Source organism: Clarias gariepinus, chromosome 26, assembly GCF_024256425.1.
Source record: "Clarias gariepinus isolate MV-2021 ecotype Netherlands chromosome 26, CGAR_prim_01v2, whole genome shotgun sequence".
Classification (NCBI taxonomy): domain Eukaryota; kingdom Metazoa; phylum Chordata; class Actinopteri; order Siluriformes; family Clariidae; genus Clarias; species Clarias gariepinus.
The window spans coordinates 12,728,514-12,750,521 of NC_071125.1; the positions used below are offsets into that span (position 1 = coordinate 12,728,514).

Consider the following 22,008-nt stretch of genomic DNA (forward strand, 5'->3'; position numbering starts at 1 on the left):
AAACAATAACGTTGTTTTCTTCACATAACATTAAAGAACTTTGCTCTCTACCTTGTGTGATACACTCACGTAGGCTACCTCATACAAACAATCCGGTGCTGTGTCGAAGTTGGTTCCCCCATCAGGATGCGTTTTTTTAGCCCCACCCCCGTGAAAAGGCCACAGGGAACGCGCATTTAGGAGAAGGCTCGCCCGCGAAGGGTTATGCGCGGACCACTGAGATTCTATAGAGCGCGGTAAAGAATAAAAAGGACAGTTAGTGTTTTTTTAATCCCTGACGAACTCTAGCCATCAGGATGTGTTTCCCTTGTTATCTTGGACATATTTAGAATGATGAACCTCGGCTAAGTCACCTGTAGGCTGTAAACATGCCAGTATTTTGTCTGATATTTCATATCAAATATGCCTTTTCAGCAAAACCATAATGCACAAATAGAGACCCGTCAGATACAGTCTCAAGACATTAATAATAATAGTAATAATTATTATTATATATAAATTATTATTAATAATAATAATTATTATTATATTATAATTAAATATTATATATTATAATATTAATAATAAGCATTATTATAATTAAATATTATATAATAATAATTATTATTATTATTATTATGCGAGATAATTAGCATTTCATCCGTGTGATGTCAATTCACTAGGTCACATTATTTGAATAAACCCAAACTGCATATGAAAGAAATCAGCAAATCATGGGTAGTGTATACCAGTGATTAAATATAAACAATGCAACGCATGTACTGACATGTTTACAGCCTACAAGTGACTCAGCCGAGGTTCATCATTCTAAATATGTCCAAGATAACGAGGGAAACACATCCTGATGGCTAGAGTTCGTCAGAGGATTAAAAAACGCTAACAATTTCCTTTTTGGCCTTTACTGCGTTCTGTAGAAGCTCAGTGGTCCGCGCATATAGACAATGTTTTATAGCCAAACAAAACTACCTTCGGTATCATTTCGCGAACTGGCGCGTGCACGTTGTTGTCACGTGTTGGACGCTGTCGAATCAAAAGAATCTACCGTACTTTGATTGGATGTCGTGCCGAATGCGCGCATGCGCTCTGTCACACACACGCGCACAGACACATAAACAGAGATAGAGCGGTCCGCGTTCACATACTTTTTATCTTTGGGCTTTTTATGGGAAGTAGCAAGTCTTTACAAGTCAATAGGCGCAAGTCCAAGTGAAAGTCCGAGTTATTTATGTTAAAGTCCAAGTCGAGTTGCAAGTCTTTTTATATTTTGTCAAGTCGAGTCTAAAGTCATCAAATTCATGACTCGAGTCCAAGTCACATGACTCGAGTCCACACCTCTGAGTGAGTGTGAAATTTTTTGTACTTAAACTATTTAACATAGCACTGATTTCTGCTGCTGTTTCTTTTTACAATGCAGCTTCCCTAAGCACTTATAGTAAGTGCTCTTTCATTCTTTTTTTTAACTTGCAGTTAACCCAGTTCCAGCATTGTTTGCTTGATGCAGGCCATTGATTTGACCTTTTTGCCAGGCAGTGTATTTTAATAGTAAAGGTCTAGCCATATAGTAGCAGTAGAAAACACATCTTCTGTGTTCATAACTGTGCAAGCACATATTTGTGCGTACAGGACACATTTGAAAAGGTGAACAAAGCATATGAGTTTCTGTGCACTAAATCTACAAGACTCATAGACGGTCCGGACCCTGAAAACATCATCCTTATCCTCAAAGCCCAGAGCATTCTCTTCAACCGACACAAGCAAGGTACGTATGTAAGACATTTTTATATCCTAACATTCGTTATTTTGCAAACACCTAATCATAAAGTGTTTTATTTATGTTTGTTCTTTCATTAACATGTATTGTAGTTTTTAACATACTGGATGTTAAACTACAGTGTAAATATGGAAATAAATGTGATGTGTAATGTGAAATGTAATTCCATTAAGAAGTTTTGCAAAAAACTGTTCACAAAATATATGACCGAAAAAGTTAGTTAGATTAAAGTAAAGTTAGATTTCTGTGACATTTTCTTACCTTTGAGCTCATTGTATATTATTCATAATATTTGGTATTATTGTTCGTCATTGTTTAAATATTTATGTACCTGAATAGTTGAATGAAATGATGCCTTTATTGCATTGAACATAGATGTAAGTTAATACTTTGGTCTTCATACTTTTAATGCATAGGTGGGATTAATAAAAAGAAATAGACAGAAAATAGAATAAATGGAATGACTCTCTCTTTCAGAACTGGAGCCATATAAATATGCAGGCTACCCCATGCTTATTAAAACCATTACCATGGAGACCAATGATAAGCAGCTTTTCTCCAAAGTCTCTCCACTCTTACCATCAGCATCTGAGCTCACCTTTCATACAGTCAACTGCTCAGCACTCAATGCTGAAGAACTGCGACGAGAAAATGGCATTGAAGTCTGAAACTTTTTTATTATAATTATTAAAATTAATTCTAAAATAGTTTGCTGGAGTTGTGTGTCTGACCAAGTTAACATAATGGGTATGTGTTTCCTTACAGATCTTACTTGAAGCACTGTCACGCTGTGTGGATGTGCTTACGGCTTCCAGCAAAATGGAGGACATGGCAGTACAGGTATGAGGCACTCAATTTTAAGTAAAGAAACTTCATAATTCATCATGAGTGTCTTGAGATTATATTGAACGCTGTTTGGTCAAAATCATATAAATCTCCTTAGAGGAGTATATCAAATTCCAGGGGGGGGGGTGAAAATAGTGAAAATTGTTTAGCTCAATGAACTTTAGAAGTGCACCGAGGTTCACATGCATACATGCAAGTGTCTATGTGCTATGCAGCAAAATCTTGTGTGAATGCACTGGGCCACGCCTGGGGCCCAAACTCTCAGGCATCTTAATGGCAGCAGATTTCAACCTTTTTGTTTCTGAGAATGTTAAGACCCCCAAAAAGCCCTGAATGAAGGGGAAAAGAAAAAAAAATATATAGCACCTCACGCCATCGCCTGGCTGTGTTTGTATGTGTCATGTGAGTGCATTTTGTCTTACTACTCAATGTTATATCTGTTATCAATTTTTTCTTGTTTTACTGTATATAATTTAAATGTATTATTACTATTGTTATTATTAGTATTATTAGTGTGTGCGAGAGACATGAGTGTTAGTGTATGAGAGAGGGGTGTGTGCGCCTAGGTGTGTCAGTCTGTGTGTGATGAGTGAATGTGTTTGTGATGTGTGTGCGAGATATATGACTTGTTAGTGTGTGTTTGTGTGTAATATATGAGTGTGTTTGTGCATGTGTGTGTAAGAGAGAGGTGTGTGTTACATTTGTAATGTGTGACTGTAAATAAAATAGGAATAGAATATGAGGATATTTAAGTTAAGACCTCCAAAAAGCTGCGGATGCTGGAAAAAAGCATCACGCTATGATGTCACTAAATATGATGTTACTCAATATAATGTCTCACACAAAGTTATTTACCACTCAGCATAAGTTTAAGGCATCATCACGGCTGACCTGTTTAGTATATCAAAAATCCCTTTCCCCTATTTTGCATCCTCAATGTCTCAAGATCATATAGGCCTGGTTTTGTCCCTAGGAAGAGTGTATTCAATTCCTTTGGGTGCGTCTTGCAAGCAATCCGAAATAACTGATTTCCTGTTAATTGGAGCTCATGACATGCAATGTGAAAGTTGTTCAACTCAATCAACTTTTAATTTGTGCGTCTGAGCATGTTAAGACCCCCCAAAAGCCCCAGACAGCACAGTCTGTTCTGTGGATGTGCTTACGACTTCCAGCAAAATGATTAAAATATAATTGCAAGCAACAATGAGCATGCCCAAGCACCCAATGCCATCGCCACCCGGACATACAAGAAAGAAAGTAGGTATAGTGGGCACATGCATGTGGGGTAAAGCTGGAAAAGGGGGGCATACCAATACGCTTAGAACTGTATGACAACACTTTCAGACATCAGCACTATCATAGCAATGACGATGATGTAATAGCTATGATGCCATAGTGCAAAGAATAAAAATCCTCAGAAGAACAAGAGGGCTCTCCTAATAAATTAGAAATAAAATGAGTACTACAGATGCTAGTTATGTGGTATTTTGGTTTTACCGCCACGCCTCACGTTGGCAGCATTTGGCTTGTGCGTTTGCTGACTTTTACCACTGAGTGGCGCTATATAACTATAGACTGACGCCTCAGGCATCAGTTCATTCTCTCACGGATTAATGGCCGCAGCTCCTTGATCGAATTTAAGCAAAGTAAACGTTAACACAGTGGGCCTTTAGATTTTATCATGTATAATTAGAAAATCTACATATGTACTGTAAGTTTTTTTGTCATCTAATATTTTGTTCTTTAATTTTGTAGTAGATTTATAAACTAAAATAAACAAAACTAAATGACCATAAAAATTCTAACATTGTCAGGACGTGCTACTGCGTCAGCAGATGTCGATGTTTTTGCATTATTATAAGAATTGAATGCAGTAGGCTGCTATGATCATCATAATGTTCTTTAATAAATAATGAAAACATTTTAACAAATTACATTTTAACATCCCAGCAACCCCCCGGTGCGCTGTACCACCGCCGGCAAAACCTTATAAAATACAAGTGAAACGTTAAACTAATTTACAATTACAGTACTAAAATTACAGTATAAATTTAGAATTTTAAATAAATATAGGCGTTTCTTAGTTCCATCGAATTTAGGCAAAGTAAATGTTAACACAGTAAGCCTTTACATTTTATCATGTGTAACACTCGCAGAGCCAGAAAACTCTGGGTGTGCATCAGGAAAAGTGGGTAAGCCACAGCTGTTGTTAGATTAATGGGGGAAAAAAACTATATAATAAAACCATATAGGATACATAGCCTGTATAAGACTCTACTTTTATGTGAGTGCATGCACAATGAAGACAAAACGTTATGATTTTGTGAAATAATAAAAGCTAACAGGGATACAGCGCTATTTTGTTTCAGTGAACTTAAGCGTGTCAGAAAATGAACCGAAACTCCACATCAATGAATTATTAAAATAGCCAGAGTGATTTTTCCCGACGCATTCATAATCATTAGTCTACTTTTGCCGGTGTGGTGTTTCTTAGCCCCACTCCCGTTAAAACAGCGTATTCAGAGAAAGGCTCACCCGCGAGAGGTTGTGCGCACGCGGTCCACTACACAGCAAATATGTTAGTATATTATGACTGAAATAAAGCAGCTCACATTGGCGTGTGTTTCACACAGCTCCTCAAAGACGGCGCTTATTTAACACATTAATGTGTGTTTGTTGTATTTCTGGGAAAGAGAAATCTCTTATAAATCTCTTAAATCAACCACTGGTTCACGCAAACATTTTACATCCACTAAAAGGCTTATTCATAACGACATTTCAGCCATTCACACACAAGCAGCTTTGTTTCAATATTCATCTCTCATAAAGAGGGGCGGCATATACTTGCTGATTAAACACTGCATTTTTTAAAAGTGAAAGCGCGTGAGATGTGAGCAGCTTTAATTATTAATAATTAAATAATTGTTCAATGTTGGACAAAAACAGCAAAAAGCACATGAATATTATTTTTTGATGATTAATTTCATGTTCTTTTGCTGGTTCAGCGTTGAATGATTATTTGAAACTGAAGCGCTTCATGTTTTCAACCCACGAGTAATTTGATCATACAAAAATTATTACGTTGTGCTCGGACCACTGAGCTTATGATTCCAAAATTGACTTTTTTACAATTAAAAATAAAAATAGTTTTTACACGTCCTTGAGCTGTTGTTTGTGCTGTTTTCTTTAATAATAACAATAGACAGATAGAAACAGAGAGTCTGTCTAAACAAAATTAATTGCAGCCGTTTTGCTAAATGCCTCTTTGCGCCACCTGGCATTCATTTTACAAATTACTTTGAATTGCGACTGATTTATTTTGGCTGTTGCCGTTTGGCCACGACAGAGTGCACGGCAGTAATAGACATTCCCTTTGAGTAACCACTGTATGTGCATGATAATTAAGAAATGTACTCACTATGCATAATATTGTCTTATGTGCTGTTTAAAAGAGCTCTTCTGGAACATTTATGGAGTTTTTTTGGTTCACAGGTGTGTGGCCACATCTGTAGGTGCTTCAGTGTAGCAGCTCAGTTTGAGGAATGCAGAGAGAAAATCATTGAGCTTCCAAATATTATCAGAAATGTTTGTCACATACTTTACTATGGCAAGGTGAGTAAACGTTTCTTTTTATCTGCGTTTGCTTTTCTTATCAGAATTTGTGCTTGAAGATTTTTTTATACCTCTCGGACTGAATAGTGTAGACATAATGTGTTTACCCGGATTTACCACTGAAATTTATTCAAACAGGATCAAGCTTAAAGAAAGTCAATAGTCTAAACTAGTTTTTTATTAGTAACTTTTTGTCATACTTTATTAGTTCATGTTCAGGAAGTCACAGGCCATTTTTGCTTTGTGTCTCTTGTTTGTCTCCCAGGACAAACTGTTCCAGTTTTACAAATAAGTAACTCCAAAAATATTTAATTCGAATCACCATCTCTCACCTTGCATATTAAAATAAAAAACGTTTACACTTTAACTTACAAAATGTTAGCTACAATAATGTCAGACCTGCACTGAATCTTGACCTGTGTGTTCTTAATTCATAGGCACTAGTAGTATGTGTACATGTATCTATCTATATATTAGGGATAAAACAATACACACATTGTGTCATATCATTTAATACCAAAACCATGAGCGTCTGTAACAAACAATAATGGCCCTAAAGGTTATTATACTTTTTCCCCAGACTCTTCCTCGTCTGGCCTCCCTAGCTGTGGAGAGTGTAAGCTCGTTCTCTGTAGACTTCTTTCTTCAGACACGTGTGTATCAAGCTGGTGCACTCTGGCCACTGCTTCTTAACCTCTTCAGTTATGACTTCACATTGGAGGAGAGTGGGGTCCAGGCCAGCCAGGAAACCAATCAGCAGCATGTGGCCAACAGCCTTGCAAAACTCAGTCTCCTGGCTCTTGGCCGCCTTGGAGGCTATAGTGCTGGAGGAGATGTTGATGGAACAAAGCAGAATGGGGTTGCGCCAGAGCCACCTCCAGAAAACCCTGCAGTCAGGAAAAGCCTGGCAGCTATGCTCACGCCATACATTGCCCGTAAACTAGGCACCAGCTCACCTGCCGAGGTAGGAACAAAAGAAATTAGGTTAATTAATGTTTTTTTATTATTATTATTTTTGTGTCCTGATCTGCTCTCTCTATATTTTTTATTTATTTATAAATTTATTTATCTATTTTATCATTTGTAGGATGTTCACAAGAGTAATGATTATTCAATTCATTTCAATTCAATTCAATTTTATTTATATAGCGCTTTTAACAATGGTCATTGTCTCAAAGCAGCTTCACAAAAGTGAAAGAATTTCATTAAAAAATAATAATAAATAAATTAAAATAATAATAAAATATATATAATAATAAAAGCAATAATAATAAATTGTGTATGTGTAAGAAAAATGTGTCTAAATAATAATAATGAGATGAATGAATGAAATGTCTCTGATAAGCAAGCCAAGGGTGATGGCGACAGTGGCAAGGAAAAACTCCCTGAGATGGCAATAGGAAGAAACCTTGAGAGGAACCAGACTCAACAGGGAACCAAACAGATAGAGATGATATAACATCATGCGTGTTATGCAGCTGAAAGTACAATATAACAGAAATTCTTTAAATTAACATTTCAGCATAGGGGTGAGTCAGTAGGTGCAGAGGGCAGATGGGTTCTGAAACACTGGGAGCACAGGAGCAGGATGTGTGGCTCCAACCATCATAAAGCAGAATCCAGCTGGAGCTGGTCCTTCTCTAGATGCCTCAGGATCCTCGCAGGGTTGGCCTTTGTCTACTGTCTAATGCCTTTGTCGTTCTCCAGATGCCTCGGGATGGGTAGAAAAGTACAGAACAAATGGAGAGTTACGCTCCATGGGATGAGTTACGCGTATGCCAGATTAAAGAGATGCGAGTCTTGAGTCTACTTTTAAACTGGGAAACTGTGTCTGAGCCCCGAACACTGTCTGGAAGGCTATTCCAAAGCTTGGGAGCTAAAGAGTAAAAAGCCCTACCCCCTTTTGTAGATTTTGAAATTCTGGGAATTACAGGAAGTCCAGTGTTTTGCGATCTTAGGTAGCGTGGTGGATCATAGCCTATCAGAAGACTGGTTAGGTATGTGGGGGAGCTAAACCATTTAAAGCCTTGTATGTAAGTAATACTATTTTATAATTAATTCTAAACTGAACAGGTAGCCAGTGCAGGGATGATATTGGGGTTATATGATCATATTTTTTGGATCTAGTGAGAACCCTGGCGGCTGCATTTTGGAGTAACTGAAGCTTGTTTATTGAGGATGCAGGACAACCACCTAGTAATGCATTACAATAGTCCAGTCTGGAGGTCATGAATGCATGAACTAGCTTTTCTGCATCAGATACGGATAAGATGCTCCTATGTTTGGCAATATTTCTAAGGTGAAAAAAGGCTGTTTTTGTGATATTGGAAATATGATTTTCAAAGGACAAGTTACTGTCTAATATTACACCCAGGTCTTTTACTGTTGAGCTATTAGTAACAGTACATCCTAAACGCAGGCTGAATTGTGAAAGCTGTTGTGTGCTGGTTTTTGGGCCGATGAGTAATATCTCGGTCTTGTCTGAGTTTAGTAAAAGAAAGTTATTGGTCATCCAATCTTTTATGTCCTGGACACACTCAGTTAATCTAGACAACTTGGGTATTTCGTCTGGTTTTGTTGAGATATATAATTGGGTATCATCAGCATAACAATGAAAACTAATCCATTGTTACATAAGGGATACATAAGGGAAGTATGTATATTGAGAACAGCAGAGGTCCTAAAACTGACCCTTGTGGGACCCCATATTTCACTAGCATTACACCAGACAGTTTTCCATTTAGATCTACAAAATGGTATCGATCAGACAGGTATGATCTAAACCATTTTAATGCCTGTCGCTGAATACCTATAGATCGCTTACAAAATCACATGAGAATATTATGAACTATAGTGTTGAATGCAGCACTAAGATCAAGCAAGACTAGTGTTGAGATGCAGCCTTGGTCCGAAGCTAAAATCAAGTCGTTTGCAACCTTAACTAGTGCAGTTTCTGTACTATGATGGGGCCTAAAACCTGACTGAAATTCTTTAAGGATGTTTTCCTGCAAGAATGTGCATATTTGAGCTGATACTACTTTTTCTAATATTTTTGATATAAAGGGGGGTTTGAAATCGGTCTATAATTTATTTCATTCCCGTCCAAATTAGATTTGTTTAAGAAGCGGCATAATAACTACCAACTTGAAAGGTTTAGAGACGTGACCTAGATATAATGAGGAATTAATATTGTTTAAAAGTGGCTCTCCAACCTGTCATTACTGTCATGTTGTAAGTGAATTGGTGCATTTTATTTATTTGGTATTTATTAGTCTTTGTGGAGAGAGACCCTATTTTTAAGGCTTGCACATGTATTGACCTGGTAACATTTGCAGAAGAAATGTGAGCATTTTGCTAAGAGCAAATTAGCACATTTGTTGCCATAATTAATTTTTAAGCCAAGTTGAAGGATAGTGTCTTCAAACTGAGGGATTTTGCCCCCACAAAATGTAAAAAGATTTATTGACATTGAACCCACAAATTTATTAGGATGGGTAATAAATCTACTGAATTCTATTTTCCAACAGCCATGCCATGAGCAACTGAGCATCCCAAGTACCTGAGAGCATTTTCCCTCAGTCCTGCTCTCCCCACATTTTCTCCCTAATTTAGTGCCAATTCCCACCTATCATTAGGGCACTACCAATGAAGTCATTACCACCATGGTTGACTCTTGTCAAGAGTTTTGTAGCTGGTGCTAGTTAACTCTACATCCCATGTTTTTGGTACATCCCAGTTCATCAACTGTTCTTTTTGGTGTTAGCGACAATAGCCTAAGTTAGTGAGTCGTCTACTCGCGGAGCGGTGATTTTAGGTGCATTGTCAGTGAGAATACTAGCTTCATCCCAATTTGGTTAATTTCTGTTTGACCATGCTAACAGTGCTAACTATAACAAGTATGGAAGTTAATACGGCAAAGAAGAAATCCGCTATTTGGCTTTACCAGTTTGGGAATTCCCCATGTAGAAAGGCACTAGCTGAGCCCGAGTCATGTGCGCTTTGTCACCATCTCTGTCATTCAACGGTAGAAAGGCAGAACACATTTGTGGAGATTACTGGGGGAAAAAATGCAGAAACACAGCAGGTTACGTGGTTACCGATGGCGACGTTCTGGAACTATTTCTGAGGGTTTCTACGTTGCAGGACTTTGGAGTTCGGGCACAAAGTCTCGTTGAGAGTTCATAAAGAGCGGATGACGCCCGCAAGGGCGGAAGCACAAGCTCCGAGAAAGTGGTCGAGCTTTACCTTTAGACGCCCATGACAAATTTCCTGTAAGGCTGATCTTGGGTTTTGACCTTATGGCGCGGGTTTGTCCCACAGGCGGTTGTCCCAATCAGAGGTGGTTGTGGGCGTAGACACGCCCTGCATGGTTCCTACTTTTCGTGGATACATTGACCTGTGGTTTGGCCTGTCATGTGAGAGGCTACCTCAGTGTAGTTTTAGTAATTTAAATACGAGTCCGGTTTATAGGACATACTTTTCATACACATCAACGTTTATTGATTACACAGAGCTTTCATGCGATACCAAATATTCCATATCTTGAGTTTAGATAAACATGTTGAACACAACACAAATATATCACACATTCTATATGAGCACATACATATAATTTTATATTTGCCCTACTGGCATACTTTAACTGATTTAGCATTATGAAGCCTGTATGTTCTCTGTTCTGGGGCCAAGAGGTAAAGCAGAAAATGCATTCCAGGGGGTCAGCCACCGCCAGGGGGTTGTGTAACTGGCTTCTTCCTCATTCTAGGTTTGCGTGCTGACTTACACCGTTTAGGTGGGGATGCAAAATGCTTCTCTCTTGTGCAAGCAAGTTGCTTTGCAGATTTACACCATCTGAGTTCGAGACGTGAAACTGTTTCTTTCCTTGGTTGCTGATGATGTGAACTGTCTCTTCCTTGTTCAATAGCTTGCTGATTTGCACCATTTGAGGTCAGGGTTGGTGAAAGCTGTCTGAATTTCTTTAAGACTGCAAGGGAAGCTCAGCTTCCCCTATAATGTCACAAAATTAATGGTTAAATTATGTACTATTGTATTAACATTTTATTGACAAAAAATGCGTTAGAAACGTTCATCTCTAAGACGAGTTCGTTCAGAATCAGTTAGATATAGCAGGTCGGCTGACTTGATTTTCTTCTCGTACATTCCCGTAGCGTCACAATGCATTTCCCCGTTGAAGCCCAGCGTCTATTGACTTCAATGCGGCTGCTTTGAACTTTTTTTTTTGTGCTTAGAAACTAGACAGTCATTGGATAAACGCTGCGATTATGTCCCGCCCACGGACGCTCAGCGTCTCTGGGGGTGAATGAGGAGCAAACGAGGAGTGGGCTGGCCTGGACTCCGAGCTTCTGCATGATGATTGGAGGAGCTGTTTAAAGGGCGGAACCCCTTTTTTGATTGACAGCATGTCTTAAGTATACATCAGCGCTACAGAGATTCAAGTTCAGTCCCATTGTCAGGTTATAGTACAAATTTTCGGGTGGCTCCCGCACTTAAATCCAACTAAAAAGTACTGAAAAGAAAACAAAACTTAGGCTTTATATCCCAGCTTACATATCGCATTCGCGTTCAACTTCACACACACCGGACTGCATTACCCACAATGCATCTTTCGCCCTGGACTACATTCCCCTAAACAGCTGTCGTAAATCAACCTCTCTCTCCCGCAACAACACGCTCTTTGTCAGCGGCGCCCGTGCGATCGACACACTCGAGTGGGAAAAAGATGCAATATTATGGTTTCCGTCATTTTTTTATATATTTGCGTACTGACTGGGTCGGTCCACACTGGCCAGCGGCCCACCGGGAAATCTCCCGGTACTCCACTAGATGGCCAGTCCGCCACTGCCCATGCTGATTTGCAGATGAAGTGCTACGATGAACATAAAACTATGTATAAACTTAGCCATAAAAAAAAACATATTATAGCCTTCTTGACTTTGCTCAGTGTTTCAGCATTGTAAAGGTAGTTCGTTCATATAATTAAAGTAGCTCGTGAAAGGGGAAAATAGCCAGAATTTACGTACAAATAACAATGAATTTTATGATGAAGTCCTAATATGAGCTTCCCCTGTTTCAAAAGCTAGCAGCCGCCACTGGTTTCCAACTGCTTTACACCACAGAGAGAAAGAACTTTATCAGCATGGTGCGTTTTGCTGGAAGGTGACAGATTCACGGCTCCCTTTGGAGTGGCCTGCTAGTCCCTAAACAGGGTAATGTTAGAACAGACCAGAAATTACACTACAAGAAAAAACAGTACAAGATACAGTAAAACCTCAGATTGCAAGTAACACGGTTTGCAAGCAACACCAGCAAAGATTTTTAATAAATTTTGACTTGGAAACAAACAAGTCTTGGTTTTACGAGTACCAAGTATCATGTACATGCATGCGATTCTAGTTTGACGCTGAGCGTCATGTGATCACAACTGATTGAACATTTTTTCTTTCTATTGCGCTGCTGAATTATGGGTAATTGTCTCCCCTGCTGGAACCTAGGTGCGCGTCTCTTGCTTGTATAATCAACATCCATGTACGTGTGTACTGTTTACGATAACATTGTGACCACGTGTGTGTGCATAAAACATATTTTGTGTCTGTATGCATGTGTGTATAGCGTGCGTATAAAGCAAAAGCGAGTCTCATTAGAGAGGACAAAAAATCCATTTTCTCTCTCTGCTCAAGCCACACTGTGCCACACACACATAGACCCCTCCTACTTTCGCCTTCACACACGTACACACGCTCTTTCTCTCTGCTCTACACAGAAACACTGCACAGTCGCGATTCTTTTCAAGGGTAAAGTGCAGGTTAATTTTTTATTTTTACTTTACAGCAGTGATTCCGTTAGTATGTCGCTCTATCGAGTGTTATAAGAGAGATTTCTTGTTTATTTTTCTCATATAACGGTGTTTTCGGTATGTGCGTGTGTGAAAAGAGTGGACGAAGGGTAACTGTGTAAGATGAGAAGGGGGGTCTCCGAGTGGCGCAGTGGTAAAGCGCTCGCCCTATCATCCGGAGATCGCTGGTTCGAACCCCGGGTGATGCTGTTTTCCTCTCACAGGCACAGAGAGAGCTGATTGGCCGAGATCTCTCAGGGGGGAGGGATGAGAGGTACTTGTGCTCCCACATTAATCACGGCTCTACAGCCAATCAGGGGCGTCTGTGAGCTCGCGCACACGGAAGGACAGCTAGCGCTTTCCTCCGAGTGTGTTACTCCGCCCCTAACGGTGCGTGAGCGAGCAGTTCGAAAAGATGCGGTTGGCTCGCGTCACGTGGTTCGGAGGAAACACGGGATAGCTTTCGTCCTCCCGACTGAGTGGTTGTAGTAGCCTTGATGTGTGTGGGAGCCTCCTAGTGACGGGGAGTAATTGGCCACGACTAGATTGGGGAGAAAATCGGGGAAAAATAATTGGACAGGACTAAATTTTTTATAAAAAAAATAAATTAAAAAAAAGATGAGAAGGGGAAGGGGGATTTACTCATGCACACACACACACATCACCTGCGTGCACAAACGGAAACATTTATCTGTCTGGATTTATTTTTACTAGGTAAATTGCAGGTTAATTTTATTTTTGCTTTGTATTTTGTGTTAATTATTTTTATGTATTTATTACATTTCTGTATGCCGCTCATTCTTTTAAGTACAATGGAAGCGAGAACCTTTAGTTTTGTGGCACCACGGTTGTGGAACTTGCCCCTCCCCAACATACGGAACAGTGACAGTCTTCATATTTTTAAATCCTGTCTTAGAACGTATTTTTTTTACTGAGGCTTACGTGTGAATTGCAGGTCTGTTTTTTCTTATTTTGATGTGTGATGGATGTATTTATGTTGTAAATTTTATAATGTGATTTTTATATTGTTACTATTTTATTGGATGTTTTGCTGTAAGGTGTCCTTGGGTGTTCAGAAAGGCGCCTTTAAATAAAATGAATTATTATTATTATTATTAATTGTGCAAAGAGCAGCTTGAAAGTGACAGTGAAATTTTGTATGTGTGTAAATGTAAATAGCAGACTAGCCTAGCATAGATCTCCTAGTCCACAATTCCCATGTCATTGTAGTGAGGTGTTGAAGAGCCGAATGGTTCTGGGGACAAAGCATTTTTTAAGTCTGTCCGTTAAGCAGCTTTGCGACAAAAGTCATTTACTGAACACACTTTGTTGGTTACAGAAAACTGGGTGGTTGGGTGCGGTGTAAAAAACTTGGAGGGCAGCACTATCCGCTCCTTCCGTTTGCCTGAGCTCACAGACGCCCCTTATTGGCCTCTCATCCCTCTCCCCTGAGAGAGCTTGGCCAATTAGCTCTCTCTAGGCCACCGGCTGCAAGAGGTTGCGGCATCACCCTGAAATTAAAATTGCGATCTCCAGATAATAGGGTGAGCACTTTACCACTGCGCCACACTGGGGGCCCGGCATTCCTGTTTTTGAGACAACCTCCCCAGCATACCACCATGTAGAAAAGCACACTGGCGATGACTGACTGATAAAACAACAACAGGAGCTTTTTACAGATGTTGAAAGATCCTAGTCTTCTGAGGAAGAACAGCTGGCTCTTACCTTTCTTATACAGATAGTCAGTGTTTACTGACCAGTCCAGTTGTAGTCCCAGGTATCTGTATGACCTGACCCTGTCAACATTCACTTCCTTGGTGGAGACAGGTAGCAGAGGAGACCTGGACTGACGAAAGTCAATAACCATCTCTTTGGTCTTAATGATGTTTAGTTGTAGCTGGTTTAGATTGCACCATGCCACAAAGTCCTTGACCGGGCTTTTGTACTCGCCCTCCTGTCCATCTCTAGTACAATCCACAATGGCAGTGTTGTCTGAGAACTTCATGTGGCATGTAGTCCGTGGTGTACAGAGTGAACAGGAAAGGGGCGAGGACAGTCCCCTTTGATGCTCCCATGCCTCATTCTGACATACTGTGGACGTCTGGTGAGGTATTCTGTGATCCAGATCACCAGATGTAAATTCACCTGCCGTCAGCGCCACAGGCCTGTAATCATTAAGATCTTTTAGGACATTTTTTTTTCGGAACTGTGATGATGTTTTCCAGAGTTCAGGTACTTTCCCAGGTTAAAGATGTTTAGTATAGTGTAGTTGTAGTGTGGGTACGGACTGAGACAGTAGTTGATGGACAGGGGAGGTGATAATAGGACTGGTGACAGTCGTTGGTAAAGTAGTGAGGCAGTCAAACCTGTTGACGAACTGGTTGAACTCTTTAGCCCTCACCACATCCCCAACTGTTATATTGCTGTCCTTCTTTTTACAGCCTGTGATGGTTTTCATACTGTACAATCCCAGACCTCCCTCATGTTGTTTTCCTGCAACTTTGTCTCCACTTTCCCTTTGTATGTCACCTGGGCCTCCTTCAGACTGATCTTAAGTTCAGTAGTCTGTTGTGTAGTGTGTAATGTCCTCATTGTCACCATTATGGGGCTCCTGCAGCACACTCTAGTCAGTACATTTAAAACAGTCCTTTAGCATCTCTTCAGGAGACCGTTTTCTGAATGTATGTGTTGTAGTAGGCTGACTCATGACACCGGGCTTGTAGTGGGGCTTTAGGAAAACAAGACTATGATCTGATTTACCCAGTCGGGGGAGGGGAGTGACACTGTAAGCTATACTCACATTAGCATACAAAAGGTCTATTGTCCTATTTTTCCTGGTAGCACAATCCACAAACGGATGGAAAGTAGGGAGTGTAGTATCCAGAGTTACGTGATTGAAGTCTCCAGACAACACGACAAAGGCATCAGGGTGTTGAGTTTGCAGTCTCGTTATGTGTGTATGACGTCACCTGCTGTGTCCGTGTCCGCACGTGGTGGGATGTAAACACAAACTATAATGCCCTGCGAGAATTTCCTTGGAACAAAGTAAGGACAGAGACTTTAACCGCTAACCTCTCAATGTCCCAACAGCTGATAACTTCCTTTAAAATACTATGTTCCGGGTTGCACCATCTGATGTAAATATACACAGGGAGTCTTCCACCCTTGTGCTTGCCGCTCTTCTTGGCGTCTTTGTCTGCCCTCACTGCAGTAAATCCAGGGATGTCCACGCTAGCGTCTGGTATGTTGCTGGTTAGCCACGTCTCAATAAAATCATGCTGCACTCCTGGTATATCCTCTGCTCGCTGACCAGGACCGCTAGCTTGTCCATCTTATTAGTTAGCGAATTATGGCTGATGGAACAGAGGGCTTGTATCTCCACTGCTTAGCCTTTGGCTTAGCTTTTAGCTTCATGCCAGCTCTGCAGCTCCAATACCTGCACCTTAATTCCTCCAGAACAGGGAAAGTAATAGCGGGTGACTCTTTTGTGAGTTCTTCTTTTGAATAAATGATTACAACTGGATTATGCAGAGATGGGTTCCATATCCATAAGATAGACTATTAAAAACTAGAATGGAGGGAAAAAGTTAAACCTAACAGTAGAAACCAAAAGAAATGTAGAAAGAAAAGACACACCGAGCTACTGAATGGGCTGGCACTTGCACCAGCTCCTGTATGGTAGTGCAGAGTACAAGCAGGGACTCCGGCATGACTATGATGGACGGCTATGACCGCATAACTAAAAGGGGGAGCCAGAAGGAAAGACAGCTTCCTGAGATGTAAAGCAACTAATCACTTCGTCAACAAACCTGAGTGATCAATGAGAGTGGGAAAGACAGCATCCAAATATATCAGTTTACCATAATACTCCACGTTTATGAGTCTCCCAGATCTGCTTCTTTACCTAAGGGAAATCTATTTAAAAATAAGCTTGGCTGAATAATTTAATAAGCAAAGTTCTGAGTTTAAGTCCTGAACATTTATTGGAGGGCTATTCCATAACTTTCTAAGGAAAATGTTCTGCCCCCCTGCTGTTGTTTTCATAATATGCATGGTGGATCATAAGAAACTAGTAGAGGTCTTGCATGTGGCTCTTTCATCCCCCTGCTATATAAATAAATATTTGTAAATAAAATAAATAATATATATATATATATATATATATATATATATATATATAATATAAATAATATAAAATATAAATAATATATAAAATACTCATATAATAAATCAGAATTAAATTTTTATTTTAGTTGATTAGCTTTTTCAAATGTATGAGTTCATACATTTGTTCATAGCTTTTTCAAGAGAATCAGTTCATCAGAGGGACAACCCATGTCAGATGTTTTGGAGATAAAGTCAGCGAGGCCAGATTGAGGTGGTTTGGACATGTTCAGAGGAGAGATGGTGAATATTTTGGTATAAGGATGCTAAGGTTGGAACTGCCAGGCAGGAGGACTAGAGGAAGACCAAAGAGGAGATTTATGGATGCAGTGAAAGAGGACATGAAGTTGGTTGGTGTGAGAGAAGGGGTTGCAGAGGATAGAGTTAGATGGAGGCAGATGATTCGCTGTGGCGACATCTGAAAGGGAACAGTTGAAAGACAAAGAAGGAGCTTTTTTAAATGTAGTTCTAAATTTAAAGATTATGGTGATCTTGTAATAAAACATGTTTAATTTTTTGTTTTAAACATGTTTAAAATTTTGTGCAACACCAGCTACCATGTGATTTATTTAGATAGGGGGCACCCTCTTCTGCAGGTATGCAAAGGGACGGAGCCGCCTATTCGGGCCGGCTGGTGATAATTAACGTTAATAGGATCTCAAGCTTGCTCCGCATTATAAAAGCAAGGCACAGAGTTTAGTCCGGGGTCCGGGAAGTACGTGATGTGGTGGAGCAAAACAGAGTGGCATGTGAGTGGGGCAATGTGACGCTCTGCAGAGACTTTAAACAAGACACTCCTTGCAGGAGCGCTGCCTCCGTGTGCTCCTTTCTGCCACTCCGCCCACTGCCACTTTTTGCCAGTCGTCTGCCCGCATGCCAGTATGGCACAGCCCCCGGACCTGCATGTGCACTTCATCCCTTCCCCTTTCTTTCCGTCCTCCCTCCTTTAACCCTTTTTTTCCCTATTTTACCTAAATAAATTATCTTTTTTCCCATAAGACTTTGCCTTGTGTCTGTCCTTCATGGTGCCGCCCATGCAAATAGGGTCGAACCTGTTACAGATACCAAATCAAAAGTCCAAGCCCAAACCTCATTTAAAATAAATTTTAAAATATTGTAAGTAAATAACAATTGCCCACTTTTAGAAAACGTTTAGAAATTCTTTGAGGCTCCATTGGGCCAGTGTTATGTGCAGAGCTTATGAAGCTTACATCTCCAAAAACTACACTTGTAACACAATAACAGTAATATTTCAAACATTTTGAAGGCTGTACAGAGATATACAACAGTTCGTTCTTGATTGTCTGTTCAAACAACATTTAACCAATGTTTGTTTTTTGACTCATTATTATACAATAAATATCAATAGCTCTGGTTCAGATTTTTATTTTTGTTGCATACAGTTCTCAGATGTGGAAATTCCTAAAGGAGAGGAACAAGGTACACACATTGCTGCCCCGCCTCACAGCTAAGCTCGGCTAGGAGCAGCTGTCGAACTGAGAGTCAACTGTGCTGACGACGGCTTATCATAGGCGGGGCTATGCCCGTCACCACAGGTTTGCCTGCCTTCATAGCTTGGCTGTAGGTGTCCTAAGCCAGGACACGGCGTGATATACCATATGATGTGTTGTACCTCGTTTCTCTCTCTCAGGGAACAAAGGTTATACTTGTAACCATTTGTTTTATGTTATGCTGCTCCCATATAATGTGATGAATTCCACAGTACCTAGCCAAAATGACACTATTTAAATTTAAATATGTAAATACCCATCAGCAGTAGATTGGACAATCTATGATTAATAATGATCAATATGTTTAAGGCCAAAAATAGTTTTATTTTAACGCTTACTGATGTAGTGAGTAGCTTTCATTTCTTAAACAACCGGAGGTATATTGTGGTCATGGAAAATGTTGTTTTCTTTTAAAAGGGTTAAATTATTGTCCTGTGTCAAGCAAAGAAAACAGCTAATTTATTTGCTGAAATTGCTGGTACATTGGAACCTTGGATTACAAGCATAAATCATCCTGGAAACGGGCTCGTAAACCAGTGAATTTTCCAATAAGAAATAAAAGAAACTTAAATTATTCGTTCCACAGCCCAAAAACAAATTAACCTGCAGTTTACCTTTAAAAAAAAAGTTAAATAAATCCTGGCAAATAAGTGTTTCCATTTATGCTTGCAGGCGCTGTGTGTGTGTGAAGCTAAAGTAAGAGGAGAGGAGGATTTAGAACGGTTCTTCCTCTCTTATTTAGGTTTCACACACACACAAACACACACACACACACATTAATGGAAAGACTTTTTATAGGAAAAATTAACAAGAAACATTGTTAATGACACCCGGCTGAGCGCATGCTAACAGAATCACTGCTTTAAAGTAAAAATAAAACAAATGAACCTGCACTTTACCTTTGAAAAGAATCGCGACAGAGCAGTGTTTCCATTAAAGAGAGAGAGTGTGTGTGTGTGTGTGTGTGTGTGAAAGCGAGGGGAGGAAGGGTGTGTGCGTGACGGCGAGAGGAGGTGTGTGCAGGCTGATACAGAGAAGGAGAAAGAAAATGGATCTTTCACCTCTTTAATGAGACTTTTTTTGCTTTACAAGCGCGCGCACACGTGTTATAATAATCAGTACTAGGAGACCGAGCAGGACGCCGATTATCCACAATTCCGCAGCGCAAGACAGAGAAAAATGGCCCAGTTTTGATCATTAAAAATTTTTGCCCGTCTTGCAGAACACTCGCAAATCGTGTTTCTCGCAATCCAAGGTTTAAGGACTGTTCATCATTCTTAAAACTTGGAACCGTAATGCTAAGCTGTCGACTTCACAAAAGTAAAAAAATTATGAATGACTGTGATTGGAAATTACTTAAACACTTGGTCAAAGTGTATCACAAAAATTTACAATGGAAATGTCTTTAGTTTAATAGTAAATGTAAGAGCATTTCCACATGCACAGTGTGCCGAGAACTCAGTTGTGTGGCCAAAAGAAAATGACTTGTTAGCAAGGCTAATCTGGAAAAAGGCTCAGGATTAGAGAAAATATGTATAAAAACTTTAAATTGTACTTCCCCGACGACGCCTTTTTGCACGTATTGAGGACAAATGGCTGTGAATGTGTAAAATATAAACTGTTTCAACAAGCTGTATCTGCAAAGTTGAAATTTCTCTTACGGGTGGATATACAGTAGTAGCCTTTTTAAACAGCAGTCTGGGCCAATGGCAGGATCCTCCCCAACTCGTGACGGATCCCTGCCCGATCTGTGGTCCCCCCGCAATGACACAGTGAACGAAGCGCCGCTCCATTAACACCCTCTTGCATTGTTCTAATAAGCTGGTTGCAATACTGTACAGTCCTGCCAGGGGAAGCAGTTAATTGCAGTTTTTGCAGTATCAACATATTTTTATAATTAAGTCAAGCTTGTCATCTTGGAGATGTCCGTGTCAGTGTCTGAGTATCAGTCACCAACTATGCTTTAATGGTTAGACTTTTAATGCATATAAGACACTGTGCCACTGGAAGTTTTCCTATTTACATATTTTATTACATCATTACATCAAGGATGGTTTCATATACTTTCAAAATAATTATACAAAATTATAAATGTCAGACAAAAAAAAAAAATAATATATATATATATATATATATATATATATATATATATATATTCTTTATGTAATAGGTACTGTTGGGCGAAAAAGTATTTAGTCAGCCACCAATTGTGCAAGTTCTCCCTCTTAAAAAGATGAGAGAGGTCTGTAATTTTTATTATATGTATACCTCAACTATGAGAGACAAAATAAGAAAAAAAAATCCAGAAAATCACATTGTAGGATTTTTAAAGAATTTATTTGCAAATTATGGTGGAAAATAAGTATTTGATCAATAATAAAATTTCATCTCATTACTTTTTCATATACCCTTTGTTGGCAATGACAGAGGTCAAACGTTTTCTGTAAGTCTTCACAAGGTTTTTTATACACTGTTGCAGACTTTCAACTTGCCCTAAAGATTTTCTGTGGGACTCCAGGACCTTGAAATGCTTCTTACGAAGCCAGTCTTTTATTGCCCAGGCGGTGTGTTTGGGATCATTGTCATGCTGAAAGACCTAGCCACATTTCATCTTCAATGCCCTTGCTGATAGAAGGAGGTTGTCACTTAAAATCTCACAATACATGGCCCGATTCATTCTTTCCTTTACACAGAGCAGTCGTCCTGGTCCCTTTGCAGAAAAACAGCCCCAAAGCATGGTGCAGATCTACAGTTTTGTTTCCTGGTGTCCTTTGGCAGCTCTTCGGTCTTGGCCGTAGTCGAGATTGGAGTGTGACTGTTTGAGGTTGTGGACAGGTGTCTTTTATAATGATAACGAGTTCAAACAGATGCCATTAATACAGGTAACGAGTGGAGGACAGAGGAACCTCTTAAAGAAGTTATCAGTCTGTGAGAGCCAGAAATCTTGCTTGTTTAGGTGACCAAATACTTATTTTACAGAGGAGTTTACCAATTAATTCATTAAAAATCATACAATGGAATTTTTTTTTATTTTTATTTTTTTATTTTGTTTCTCATAGTTGAGGTAAACCTATGATGAAAATTACAGGCCTCTCTCATCTTTTTAAGTGGAAGATTTTGAACAATTGGTGGCTGACTAAATACTTTTTTGCCTTACTAATGGTGCACCAGCATGTTTTACATCAATAAATAACTAAGTATGTAAGAGCATGAGTTAAGAGTGTTAGAACATAACATACTGTGCTAAAATA

General features: G+C 39.5%; 1 protein-coding gene across 4 annotated transcripts in view; it reads left to right on the forward strand.

Annotated features, from left to right (window-relative positions):
* Positions 1-22,008, forward strand: part of LOC128514134 (dnaJ homolog subfamily C member 13-like) — a 223,522-nt gene that overhangs the window by 165,676 nt on the left and 35,838 nt on the right. For all 4 annotated transcript variants that reach the window (XM_053487837.1, XM_053487839.1, XM_053487836.1 and 1 more), the window contains exons 37-41: positions 1,624-1,759; positions 2,249-2,433; positions 2,537-2,611; positions 6,110-6,229; positions 6,810-7,193. In XM_053487837.1, coding sequence (XP_053343812.1) covers positions 1,624-1,759; positions 2,249-2,433; positions 2,537-2,611; positions 6,110-6,229; positions 6,810-7,193 — 900 coding nt within the window. The remainder of the gene's footprint in view (positions 1-1,623; positions 1,760-2,248; positions 2,434-2,536; positions 2,612-6,109; positions 6,230-6,809; positions 7,194-22,008) is intronic.